General features: G+C 42.7%; 1 protein-coding gene across 2 annotated transcripts in view; it reads right to left on the bottom strand.

The window, feature by feature from the left end:
- The window catches only part of Txk (TXK tyrosine kinase), a 56,185-nt gene that overhangs the window by 24,840 nt on the left and 17,373 nt on the right, over positions 1 to 13,972 (bottom strand). For both annotated transcript variants that reach the window (XM_039091893.2, NM_001024255.1), the window contains exons 5-6: positions 12,068 to 12,133; positions 5,299 to 5,353 (exon numbers count right to left, since the gene is read on the bottom strand). In XM_039091893.2, coding sequence (XP_038947821.1) covers positions 5,299 to 5,353; positions 12,068 to 12,133 — 121 coding nt within the window. The remainder of the gene's footprint in view (positions 1 to 5,298; positions 5,354 to 12,067; positions 12,134 to 13,972) is intronic.

The raw sequence follows: 13,972 nt of genomic DNA, 5'->3' as shown, positions 1-13,972 counted from the left end.
TTTGTCTATGAAGACTCATAAATAGAAAAAAGATGTGTGGGAGGAGAGAGTAGAAGGCAGCATTGTTTAATAGAAAGGAGAGTACACCTCACTTTCCATAATGAACCATTCGTTGACTTACAAATTGTGATATATCTAAACTAGGGAACGATCCGCAGATATAGAGTGAATGAAGTACTCTTGTGTACTGATGTGGGAAGACTCAGTAGGAAAGACAAAAGGACTGTGTAGAAGAGTAGACAAAAGGGGCTGAGGAGATGGGTCAGGGGGTAAAGCGTTTACTGTGTAAGCAGGAGGATCCAAGTTTGAATCCCCAGCTGGTCATGTGTGGCAGCCTGCCTGTAATCCCGACACTTGAGAGACAGAAGCAGAGAATTCCTGAAAGAGTCTGGCTAGCTCGACTAAAAAAACCAGCAAACTCTGGGTTCAAGTGAAGGACCCTACCTAATGTAATATGAAGAGCAGGCAAGCAAAAATGATCCCAGATATCAGCCTCTGGCCTACACACACACACACACACACACACACACACACACACACACACACCACAACACACACACCACAACACACACACACCACAACACACACACTCACATACACACACACATGCACACACACACACTCACACACACACATGCACACACACACTCACATACACATACACTCACACACACTCACATGCACACACACTCACATACACATACACTCACACACACTCACATACACACACATGCACAAACACACACTCACATGCACACACTCACATATACATACACTCACACACACACTCACATGCACACACACACCACACAACACACACACATACTCACATACACACACACTCACATACACACACACACTCACACACACACACATACACACATGCACACACACACACTCACACACACACACATACACACATGCACACACACACACTCACACACACACACATACCCTTCTCTTGTTCCTGATCTTAGTAGACATGTTTTAAGTGTTTGTTTGTTCATAGGTTTCTCATAAACAGCCTTTATTATGTTGAGATATGTTCCCTCTATACCGACTCCCAGAATTCTTATCATGAAGAATGTTGGATTTTGTCTAAGGTGATATGAAGGGGAAAGAAAAGGATATAGAGAGGAGAGGGGGAATGGATGGAAGAGAAAGGAATTTGAGAATTAGGAGGAATGACTAACACTGAGAATAGTTGAAAGAGTCACACAGAAACCCACTATTCTATAAACTTTCATGTATGCACATCTGTGTGTGTGTGTGTGTCTATGTGTCTCTATTTCTCTCTCTCTGTGTCTTTTTCTGTTAGTTTAAATATAATTATCCTACATGAGAGATAATGTTTTTCTCAGAAGCCATAGGTTGCTAATTGAAAGACCTAGATTCAAATATGTGATACCTCTCTACTAACTAAAATGCTAATCAAAGGAGGCCCAGAGGACCCTAAAACATTACAAGCTATCCCCATTGTTCTTGGTTACCCACCAAAACTTGATGGTAAGACCCTATTGTTGAAGACACCACACACTTTGGTCACAGAACTCAAGAAAAATCACCCTGGTACTTATCTGAAAGCTTCCTCCCTTCTGGCTAGCTTTCTTGGTACATGGGAAGTGTGGTGTAGGTTCTGGGGGAGTTAAAAATCAATCATCTTACTGGCTGTGACCCCTGGGAGCTTCAATAATGACAGGCCTAGAAAGCTGCTCCCATTGGGTAGGTAAACAACTGCCTTCTGATAGGATTTAAGGCTCCTTGCTCAGGAGGAAACTTACACCTGGTAATGTAAATCTGGCCAAGAATCAGTGGCTGGGGAGCTCATAAATCCTAGGGGTGAGCACAGTACTATTATTTTGGAAAACGAAGATAGTATCAACATTCCCTCTAAATGCATTTCTCTATACCCATAGATTAAGGCAGCTCTCAGACCTGATCTGAGAGACGTTTTTGTGTAGTGGATGGCAGTTAATACAGAGATTCACAACTGATCAAACTACAGAAAACAGGGGTTGGTGGAATCCTCAGGTAGCAGTGAGGTTGCTTATTATATCCACTTTCCTCCAAGAGTTTGGGAATGGTGGATAATGGGGACAGACACATTGTAAGAGCCAGTGGAGGAGAGGTGCAAAGCAGTGTTTTGGCTTGATAGGACTTCTGTATTCATGAACTCACAGCAGCTGTGGCTGCGGCAGAAGTCTGTGCTAGCCCAATCCAGTCAATATTGCAGCATAGGCAGAGGAGGGATACACGGTGCCCACCCCTAGCTGAGGACCGATTGACAGTTGATGACAGGTAGTGGAAGGAAAGTCAGTTCTCATTAGGAATGTGGTCCTGGTGCTCTGGTGGATAGCTTCTCTCCAGTGTGTGTGTGGGCAGTTATACTTAGCAGTTTATTTTTTAAAGGATATGAAGTTAGGAGGGAGATGTGAGGAGAGATCTGGAAGGAGTCGGAAGAAATGGGAGGTGAATATGACCAAAATGTGTATACTTGTTTGAAATTCTTAAAGAATAAAAGTGTGAACTAGTATCTTAATTTTCTATATCCATGGCAAAACGCTAAGAGTAAGGTGTGATGGTTTGTATATGCTTGGCCCAGGGAGTGGCACTATTAGGAGGTGTGGCCTTGTTGGAGTAGGCGTGTCACTGTGGGTGTGGGCTTTAATACCCTAGTCCTAGCTGCCTGGAAGTCAGTCTTCTAGCAGCCTTCAGATGAAGATGTAGAACTCTCAGCTCCTCCTGCACCATGCCTGCCTGGACGCTGCCATGTTCCTGCCTTGATGATAATGGACTGAACTTCTGAACCTGTAAGCCAGCCCCAGTTAAATGTTATCATTTATAAGCGTTTCCTTAGTCATGGTGTTTCTTCACAGCAGTAAAACCCTAACATGTCATTTGGAAGAAATAAGTCCAGAGGGCTGGCATCTATGAACATTCTGGGGAGGGGTGGGGTCTCAGGGCAGCAGGCAGGCAAGCATGATGCTGGACCAATAGGCGAGAGCATAGGTCTCAACAAAGCAACAGAGAGGGAGAGGGAGAGAGGGAGAGAGGGAGAGAGGAGGAGGAGGAGGAGGAGAGAGAGAAAGAGAGAGAGAGAGAGAGAGAGAGAGAGAGAGAATGCTAACTGGGAACACAGAATAGTGTGGGTTTTGGAAGCTTCAGCACACACATACACACACACACACACACACACACACACACACACACACACACACACAGTAACATACTTCCTCCAACCAGGCCACACCTCTTGATCCTTTCTGAACAATTCCACCAACTTCAGACCAAGCATTCAAATATATGAACCTATGAGAACCACTGGAACTCGAACAACCGCAGCCAGTCGAAGTGGTTGCCAGCCTATTCTGAATCAAGGCTTAAAAATGCCTGGTAATACTAAATCTGAACATCCAGTGTGTGCCTGTGTATGCAAGATGATTTTTACGAGGAAGAATATTCCCTCAGTGTCCCTAAAGGTAAAAAGTTATAAACAAGTTGAATGGTTATGAACATTGGATAACTTTTTCATATGCATACAGTGAAATATTACACAGTATGTTGGTTCTCCATGTACACGAGTGAATGAGCATAATATTTTCACAAAAATCCAACAATCTGAGATAATAGCTCATACCTATTACCCTAGCAACTAAAAGGGCTGCCTCAAGTTTGAGTCCACCCTGGGCTACACAGTGAGACTGTTTCTCAAAACTAAGTAAATATCAATGTATACGAGCTTCTTCATTCGAGTGGTAAAATCATCCACATAGACATGTGGATAGTATTTATAGTTATAAACAACGGACAAATCAGAACGCAGGTTTCTTTAACTGCCTCTAGTGAGTGTGGAGGGAGCAATGATGGTGTGGGCTGCAACTGTGTGTGGAATTTTAGACCCTTCAGAAATGTCAGGTCAGCTGAACATAGGGCCCATGCTTGTGATCATGACTTGAAGGTTGGAGGCAGGTCATAAACTAAAGATTATTCTCAGCCATGTAGTGAGTCTGAGGCCAGCCTGGGCCATAGGAGGTTCTATCTCAACAAGGGAAAACAAACAACAATAACAAAATCTTTGGAAAAACTCAGGGCCAACTGTTTTAATATTGCTTCAGTGTGGCGGGCATGTGGGCTGTGCTACGCCACCTTGCTCTGGTGTCTTCAGCAAGACGAGAACTTCCAGTTACAGAAGCTCTTGCGCTGGACATCCACGGTCCTGGGATCATGTGACCTATGTCCTCTTGCTCACTGGGAAGCTGCTCCGGCTTTCCTTCCCTTAACCTTCCAGAACGGAAGCTGAGGAGTTCACAAGTTCTCACAAGCATGCAGGGCTAGGCCTGACTTTCGTCCCCTCCTCCATTCGTTCCTCTATTTTAGAGTTGGTCTTCTCAGCATCCTGGGCCATTACTGGCATGGATGCTTTTATATATAGATACAGAGGTGATTCTCATTTGTAGTTCTAGAATCCCCAAACACCTGAGGCCACCAGAGAGTGACATGTGACACAACACTTCCTCTCCAGGGTCTGGGTTTGACTCTTCCTTTCCCCACAGTGACCACACACTGACAATTGGAAACTCAAACTCTCTGCTGTTTTGTCTTGCTTTGACCAAAATGAGTAGTTTTGATATGAATTTAATATTTTAACAACCAACTCTCCTTCCCTTTGTTTCTAAAGACTAAAGAAATGAACACAGCACATTTTTCTGTATTTGTGCTTTTCGTGAGTGTAAGCAGAGGTCACCAGGTTGAGTCTCTGTCGCAGCAAAGTGCTTATAGCAGTGGTTCTTAACTTCTGGGTCATGACCCCTTTGTGGTTTAACAACCCTTTCACGGGGTCACCTAAGACTATCAGAAAACACAGATATTTGCATTATAATTCATAACAGTAGCAAAATTACAGTTATGAAGTAGCAGTGAAAATAATTTTATAGTCGGAGGTGGGTCACCTCGTGAGGAACTGTGTTAAAGGGTGGCAGCCTTAGGGAGGCTTAGAACCACTGTCATGGGTGACTCAGACACAGGCTCCACTGAGAGAGTACATTTCAGAGTTGAAATCACTTCAAGGGCAACCTGTTTCTGAAACGATGATGGTAGTCAATGAAAAGGTGATCTTTATGCAAATAAATATGTCTACGTTCTGACTTAGAAAAATGTGCAGTGGGAGTGGGGTTGTGAGGGCTTTTCCAGATTAGAAAGAGTACCAGCACTCCTCTTTTGAATGGCGACAGCCTTTCTAATAAACTTCTCAGGATTACTAGAAATGGCCGCAGGCTTGCTCTGGACACACAGGCTTACCTCCTGCCTCAACAGGCGTTCCGTCTGGTCTCTAGTGATGTTCTTATGATACCATCTGCAAAAGTAGCAAGGAACACATTTTTAACTTTATATTATTTATTTCAGCCTCTCCTTGCCTCCCCCCAAACTACTCGAATTCCTTCATTTTTAAGTCTTTATTTTGGAATTCAGTTTCGAAATCCAGATAAATAACAATGTTCTGTTATATTGCCAATTTATCAAGCTGAATAAATTTTTCTTCTTATTTGAGGCAAAAAAAAAATGTAGTTTGTTCTACTATAGCTCATATCCCTCTTGTGGCCCATACAGTGCTTATATACAATTTTGTATGATTTAACTAACACCTTGTAAAAGTCCATGAAAGAGACAAAGTTAAGGAGTTATCATCTTCAACAAATGCTTAGTTCTGCAAATAAACTAAAATATAACCATGTCCAATTCTTTCTTCCCCCTCAAGAAGTTCCTGTTTGCGTATTTTTAGAAGTGTTACGTCTCTTTCAAAGTGAAATTCATCCTGACTTATCTAATTTTCCTAAGTCACCCCCGTTGCCCAATATGGTTAGTAATTAACAGAGTCTACAACCAACCAGCCAATGTTCCTGACCCAAATTCTCTTGCCTTCTCTCTTACCACCGTCTGCCCTTACTCACTAAGCCACACCGGGGTTCTCTCCTTCCTTAAATCAGCACGTTTTTTTCTCCTTTCAATCCCTTTGTTTTCTCTGCATTCGATGTGTTATTAGGTGACTAACTTTCAGAATCTCACACAGTAGGCATAATTAAATTGTATTATAAGGTAACATGTAGTTTGATATGACCAACCTTAATCAGGAAACATATAGTGTACAGTAAACAGAGGATGGTCAAACGAAGACAGAAAAGTTGAGAAATTTTCAACTTCACAGTAAAAATATTTACAAAGAACTTTAAATGTAATGGACTATTACCAGAAATACTGCTTTGTGGAGTGTAGAGGGAGAAGACAACGTTGAGCAGGGACTGAGTCACCATGGACCAGCCAGAGGTGGCTCACTGAAAGCCCTATGAGTCATAGGATGGAGACCTTTGGTGTGTGCACTTCCCCTAACACCTGGTGGTGAGAAACTGACTCAACTCAACGTAGGGATGGCCAGCTATCTAAGCCACTAGTGGCTTCAAACTGAAAAGTAGACAGTAGAAAAGATGAACCATAGGAAACAAGATGGTGACAATGGATTTTAGACAAAGTCATTGGCCACTCAAGATGGGAGCTTGAGGAGAATAAGAGTGAACATCCGTTGGACTTTTAAATGAATGTTACAGTATTGGAGGGATTTCAAGATGGGTCTAAAATCTCTTACAGAAAGACAAAAGTCCTTTTGGTGAAATGAGGCAGTATTAAAGGCGAGGGACACTAACGTGGAGAGGTCACTATTGGTTGGGTTGTAAAATTTGAAAAGCTGAATCTGTAAAGGTCAAAGCTGAGGTCGTTGTGTGGATGGAAGAAACAACAACCACTGTGACCGCCTGAGTCGTGGATTCACAGGGACACACTGTGAGACCCTGATGCCTCTTTGCTGGTCAAAGTCCTGTCACAATGAACAACATGTGAAGCTATATTTGTCACCGCTGTCCTGGATTCACAGGTGCCCTGTGTGAGATGGACATAAACGAATGCACAGCAACCCCTGCCAGTTGGGGGAGAATGTGCAGAGCTGTCCTCCGAAGATCTATACGCGCACATTGCAGGTCTGCCTTCCTCCTTCAACTACCTTGGCGCCTCAGGCCACCTGTGTCTCTGTCAGCCTGGATTCACAGACAGGAACCCAACATAACTGTCCTTTGAGAGCCTCTACCCAGAAGCTGACCAGAACAGATGCAGAGGCCCACAGCCAAATATTAGACAGAGCTCAGGAAGTCTTGTGGAAGAATTGGGGGAAGAATTGAGGAACCCAGAGAGGATAGGGACCCCACAAGAAAGACCAGCAGAGTTAATTAACCTGGACCCTTGGGGGCTCCCAAAACCACCAGCCAAAAAGCATACAAGGACTATGTAGCAGATGTGCAGCTTGGTCTTCATGTGGGTCCCCTAAGAACTGGAGCAAAGGCTAACCCTGACTTTGTCAACTGCTCCCCTAACTGGCATGTCTTGTAGGGCCTCAGTGGGAGAGGATGTACCTACTCCTGCAGTTAGTTTGAGGTGGAGGGTGGGTTGGTTCCTCAGGAGGGACCTCCTGATTCTTATAGGTGGAGGGGAGGGAGAAATGGGTGGAGGTATCATGTAAGGGAACACTTGGAGGAGGGGAGGGCTATGATCAGGATGTAAAGTGAATAAGTAAACAAATAGAAAAATACTGTAAAATGCTGTTCAAAATGAGACTTCATATAAGTAGCATTGTCAAATATATTTTCCACCTGCTATGACGTTGGTGTAAATTTTAGTATTTAACATTTGTTCATTATAGTGATAAATAACAAAAGTAAACGCATTCATTGGGCTTAAACATGAATTAGAAATCCGCCCATATGGAGATGTCATAAGAATAACTTCAAAGTGGTCACTAGAGAGCCAGGCAGAAACTTGTGACAGAGTCAGGGTCTTTGGGGGGCTCTATTCTTTCTAAGTAATGAGGGTGACTCAAGATTGGGAGCATGGTGGGGAGCACCGTATTTCAGAATTTCATCCATTTACATCATATGCTAAAACATAGAAGGGCTTTTAAAAAACAAGGTAAGACCAAGTCTTAGTTTCATTTTCTGTTGCTGAGCTAAAAAGACCTCAACAAAATCAAGGAAAGGTTTTTCTTGGCTCAGAAGTCCAGGTTACAGTCCACTGTCTCCAGGAGGTAAGGCAGCGGGAACTAGAGGTTGCTAGTCACTGTCCCTCCACAGTCAGGAGCCTACCCTCACTCTTACTAGCAAGTCCATCCCTTCCCTGCCATTAAAGCCTGCTTCTTTGGGATGCCAGTGTATATTAAAGGCCAGCTGAGACATCCAACTTCAGGGACTGACAACTACTGGATTCTTAGATCTTCTATTGGTAGACCAGCTGGACCACAGCCTACAAGCCACTATAATAAACCATATATATATATATATATATATATATATATATATATATATATATATATGATTCATTCCATAAGTTCTGTTCCTCTGAAGAATCCTGATTACCACACTGACTCAAACAGTTGCCTAGTCCTATACAGTTAGGGAGCCCCTGTGTAGGGAATGGTGCCAACCATAATGGGCAGGTCCTCCTGCTCTATTGATGGGATCCAAACAATCCTCTGTAGTTGTGCCCACAGGCCAACCTTATTTAGTCAGGTCCCTCATTGAGATTCTCTTCCCATGTGTTCATAGATTGCAGCTAGTTGACAATTAAAACCATCATAGACTATCTTCCATATCTTTATACTAAACTAATACCAAATAGTGGACATTAAAAAAGCAACCCAACATATGAAGCCACAATTCAGTAGACACAGCCTCTGTGTGTGTGTGTGTGTGTGTGTGTGTGTGTGTGTGTGTGTGTGTGTGTTATTTAAGGCCTTGATTTTCACACACACACAACCCCTAGCACTCTGGTGGTGAGCCAAGATGGGTGAGAGGTAGTATGGCCATAGACTCGTCTTAGACTTCTAAGTGATGGGTAACAGCACTGTTGGGCTCCTCAGGTTTTTGATTTAGAAAGGCCATTACATCTGAAAAGGTGAATTTGCTTCCCTTAGTAGATGACTGTGGAGCTCTGAAAATGTCAAGGATTCAGTACAGGAAAGAAAAAAGATAAATCAACAAGTTCACCTCCCAGGTAGAGTTTGGATTATCAACACATTTAGTATTTTAAATGTTTATAAAAAGATAACGAGTAATCTGGCTTTTGCTGGTTTCAAATGCATAATTAATTCTAAACTTGTTATTTGCAGCAAAAGGGAATTTAACTGACTTGTAAATACTTGCACAGTTAAGAGAACTTAATTTCCCACATCGTTTAAACATTCAGCTTCCCGGCATCATTTAAAGGCCTTACATAAGACTTAGCACAACATTTGAAGTTGGACGTTGGCTTTGCCAATCGCCTAAAACCTTGACTGGCTGTGTCCAGTTTGTTAATGCCGATCAGACGTTTCAGAAAGCTTAACTAACGGGCTCACAGCAGCACTAAGTATTTAAGTACATTCGGCAAGTAGAACTCGAATTGCAATGATTATTCCTATTCATTTAAATTTATAAATAATTTATCCAGATCGGCCCCTGAAGGTAAAAGCTTACTGAAAGCTGGTAGCACAGCAGTCTGTTGATCATTTGAGTTTAAAACAAAAGCAGCCATCAATGTTTCTAGATATCAGTGTTCCCCCGAGATAGCAGAAGTGCGCCGTCACCTCTCACACTGCCTCCTACCACCTCCAGAGCTCATGTCCCGTTCTTCTATGCATCTTCCCTAACCCACCTCTTCCTTCCACATCAATCATTTCCTCCTGGTTTCCCCTGTGATGTCCTACAATACCCTCTAAGAAGTACAATTTAGAATTATATATTTGGGGTTTTTTTTTTTAAATGTAGAATTGCTTTAATGTCTGTTTCCTTTTTTTTTTTTAATTTATTATATGTAAGTACACTGTGGTTGCTCAGACACACCAGAAGAGGGCATCAGATCCCATTACAGATGGTTGTGAGCCACCATGTGGTTGCTGGGATTTGAACTCAGGACCTCTGGAAGAGCAGTCAGTGCTCTTAACCACTGAGCCATCTCTCCAGCCCCTTAATGTCTGTTTCCTTTGCTAACTGTAAACCCCATTAAAACAAGGAAAGCTCTGTTGTGCTCCTTGGGCTTTGATTTAGAAAATTGTATCCCCAGGGCTCAAAGCAACTGAGATCAGATACATCCCCAGTGTATGGGATTGAGCACATAAACGGGACTCAGATGCTAACGTAACTAGGACCTGCTGGTCCCCTGTAAAAGTAGGCAGGGTGGGACAAACTGTAAAGGACTTTCTCATGCTCTTCTCTGCTCACAGAAATAACTATAATCACTAGACTGTATTGAATGTTACTATGTAGCACCTGGAGTAGGTGTTCCCAGTTACTAGAGCATTCAGAGACAGTCGGAAGCGTTGCCCGGAAACACAGCACTGTAATCATGACACTGTAGTGTACTCAGTTGCTTCTGCACCCAGAAACTCCACCTATGGAGATTCCTGTGTGTAGACATCACAAAAGTATACGGCGCATACTAAGTGGTTGATAAGTTCTGGTGATTAATCATAACTATTATATTCCTACGTTAATGCACCCGTTTCAAAAGAAATAAAATTTAGTGAGTCATCCTAAAAGTTGAATCATTAAAAAAAAAAAGCATGATTTTAAAATTCATGCAAACCGGAGCCCAGAGAAATGAAATGGAAATTCTGGCCCTCAAGGTGTTCATTTGGTATCTACAGTGTAAACCAGTGTAAAACCAGAGGCTCGGCTTAGTCTAAACAGAGGAAGCAACAGGCAACTGAGACATGACGGAAAGAATCGATGGAAACTTTACTGGTAGTGAGTGTCCATTGGGTCACCACCAGGCCTGTAGGCATTGTCACACATATCTCCTTTGAGCTGCTGGAAAATTCAAACTTGAACAAGAATCAAAAAATGTCCTATTTTTCTAATTATTCTGGGTTGGCTTTCGTACACAATCTCCTTGAAACGAGACTTGTGTTGCTGGCCAGCTTTAGCATAGGGAAGCAGTGAGACCCTATGAGGCAGGTTTGAGTGACCATAAATGGCCGTGACACTGTTTTCTAAGGGAGGTGGCTCAGTCCCCCAAAGAGACTGGAATCTTAAGCCAACGGGTCAGGTCAACAGAAAGGACATTTGAGAAGGAGTGAAGGAGAAAGAGTGAAGACACTTTGTGAGGGAGCTGAAGAGCATGGTGCGAGGGCAGTCTGGGAAATTCTGTCAGATGTGTCGCATGCCCTGCCATCATCCTCATCTGTGCTCAAAGGTGCCCCTGTACACTCACAAAATCTTTGGGAATCTGAGCTATTTTAGGGAAAGATTCACTGAACCTTTTCTAAATGAGTAGCAAGGCCAAGGAAGCTTCTTCCTCTGTCTCTGATGTCTGGTCTCAAGAAACACTTGACACCACTACTCTTATCACAAACTGATGCCTGTTGGAAGCCTATACTAGCTACGAGATGAGTACCCAAAGGGAGGTGGGAGCATGAACCCACACTGAGAATCTAACTTTATAAAAATACAAGTCCCACCCAGCTCTGTCGCTTTGTAGCTCTGACTTGATGATCGATCAACCTTATGTTCTCACCTGAAGTCTGGGACCTACAAAGTCATTGCTCAGACCTCCCTATTCCAAAGTTATAATTGCTATCTAAAAGAGAGGAAGGTTTTTAAAGCAGAAATTGAATAAGCACACTTAAGGTTCTTTCAAAGCGTATCATTAGCCTACATCTTATCCTCAGCTATTTCTAATAATTATCAAAACAAGAGAACCAGGTGGTGCAGACTGTCGGATTTACAATCTGTCATTTTGATAAATCAAAGCTCTGTGTAGGACACACAGTACAACTCGTGTATCAGTGTGTCTAAGGCAGGCCATGCAAAAACGAAACCAATAGGAGCTTAAGAAGGATTTCCAGAAGCAACTCTGGAGGTCTCTTCCTTGCTAAGACTATCAGATGTGTTACTTTCTTTTTCTTTTACAAACTTGAAAACTGTACGTCAAAGTTCCCAAAGCAGGTTGATTTTCCAAGGTTAATCACGGTGCAGTCTCGTTAGGGAGAACTTACTCATATGTTTCTAAATTGGTGAGTCTGTTTTCTGTCACATAGTTGCTTGGGATTAAGCCTTCATTCCTGCAACACAACACCAAACAAAAAACTCAAGATGGGAGACCGGTTTGTAACATTACTTTGACAATAGTTACTCAACCCCATCCCTACCCCAGGGAAGATGTAGGGAGAAACCAAAAGCATCTTACTCGTTACACTGTTAAACAGATAAAAATGTCCTTTCCAACTCCACAAAAACCTCCCTACAGTAGACACCAGGACCCTGATTTACAAAGAAACTATTTTAAGAGATTATATGACCTCATTTTCTTTTCCTTTGTTGAAATAATCTTATCATGTAGCCCAGGCTGACCTCAAATTCCTAGACAGGGTACCTCGAGAGCTCTAGGGTTTCAGGCAGCAGTCACCATGCCCAGCTCCCATATGCCAATATGCATTTTAAAGGAAAAGTGGGTGTGGTTCTGGGTTTAGACCCAATTTGTTCTGTTGCCTGGGAAGGTGTTGTAGGCTGAGGCCCTCAATACAGGTTGGAGTGCCTCAGTCTTGAAAACAAGCAATTAGCTTTTTTTATTTTACAGTTAAATGTATAGGGTTTATAAAACACTGCCAAAATTCTGCCTTGTCTCCTTTGTGTCCAAAAAAGTCTGCCTTTCCACACCAGTAAGTAAGTAAGTAAGTAAGTAAGTAAGTAAGTAAGTAAGTAGTTAGTTAGTTAGTTAGTTAGTTAAATTTTTAAAATGGCAGGCTAACTGACTCGTCCAATATTGAGTCTAGGGTCAGTTCAACCTGGATTCTATGGGAGAATTTCTGATGGTTCAATAAGTCAGCATTCTTTAGGAACTTAAGAAAGCAGTTGCTGCCTGTCAAAAGCAGTCATTTCCCTTACCTCCGGCAGAAGGGACAAATGGCTACTTGGGGTTGCCTATCAAAGCACAAGCCAGCCTCCAGGCTCCCTCAGTATCAGTATCACCAGTACCTGTTATACATTTCAAGATCCACACTAACATCCTTCCCTGGGAGTCCCTCCTCCCAGAGAGATGCCTGTTTGTTCTCTTTAAAATGCCAAGATCTCCCCCACCCCTGCTATTCTCACTGTTCTGTCTATCAATCATCTATCTATCTATCTATCTATCTATCTATCCATCCATCATCCATCCATCCATCTATCTATCTATCTATCTATCCATCCATCATCCATCCATCCATCCATCTATCTATCTATCTATCTATCTATCTATCTATCTATCTATCTATCTATCTTCCCATCTACCTATCTCTCCTCTATTCTCTCGGTTTTGCTGTCTCACTACGTCCACTCTTGTCTCCCGCTTCCCTAGCCCCAGCCTTCTCCAGTTCGCTGGCCATGCTCAGTCTGCTTCCTTTTCTCTCCGCTGTCTGTCATCTCTCCAATAAACACCTCACCATAACATGGAGCAGTCACACTGGCAGGTTCTTTACTGAGCCCCTCATATACAGTCAGTCGCTACTTCCAAGCCGTCTCGCTCCTGCGCACAACACCGATGTCCACCTAGTGGTCATTTTCAATGAGCTATGCTCATGTGTTGAAATACGTGGAGTTGTTTTATTGGATTTAACTTACATAAAAGTTCTCACAGTTCAAGCCTTGTTCTGCAACTCACTTCCAACTTGTCAAGAATACGTCTTAGTGGTCTTCTGGTCATTTCAAAGGGAGGTAAAAGAGTAAGAAAAGAGAAACCCTGCCCTCCCTGCTGACAGGAACCTACAGCTTCCATATTTCGGGTAGGATGCCCATTGCAGGAAATTAAGACTTTCCCAGTTCAGCCCTACATTATAGGAAGAGTCTTACTTGAGTCCAAGGACCATGTTCAAGGTTACTTTACAGTGTCACTTGTAATGGAGGAGAGGCCAAACTAATACATA

The sequence above is a fragment of the Rattus norvegicus genome, chromosome 14 (assembly GCF_036323735.1).
Source record: "Rattus norvegicus strain BN/NHsdMcwi chromosome 14, GRCr8, whole genome shotgun sequence".
Classification (NCBI taxonomy): domain Eukaryota; kingdom Metazoa; phylum Chordata; class Mammalia; order Rodentia; family Muridae; genus Rattus; species Rattus norvegicus.
The sequence above is the reverse complement of the archived record's forward strand: the minus strand, read 5'-3'. Positions and strand labels throughout refer to the sequence as shown.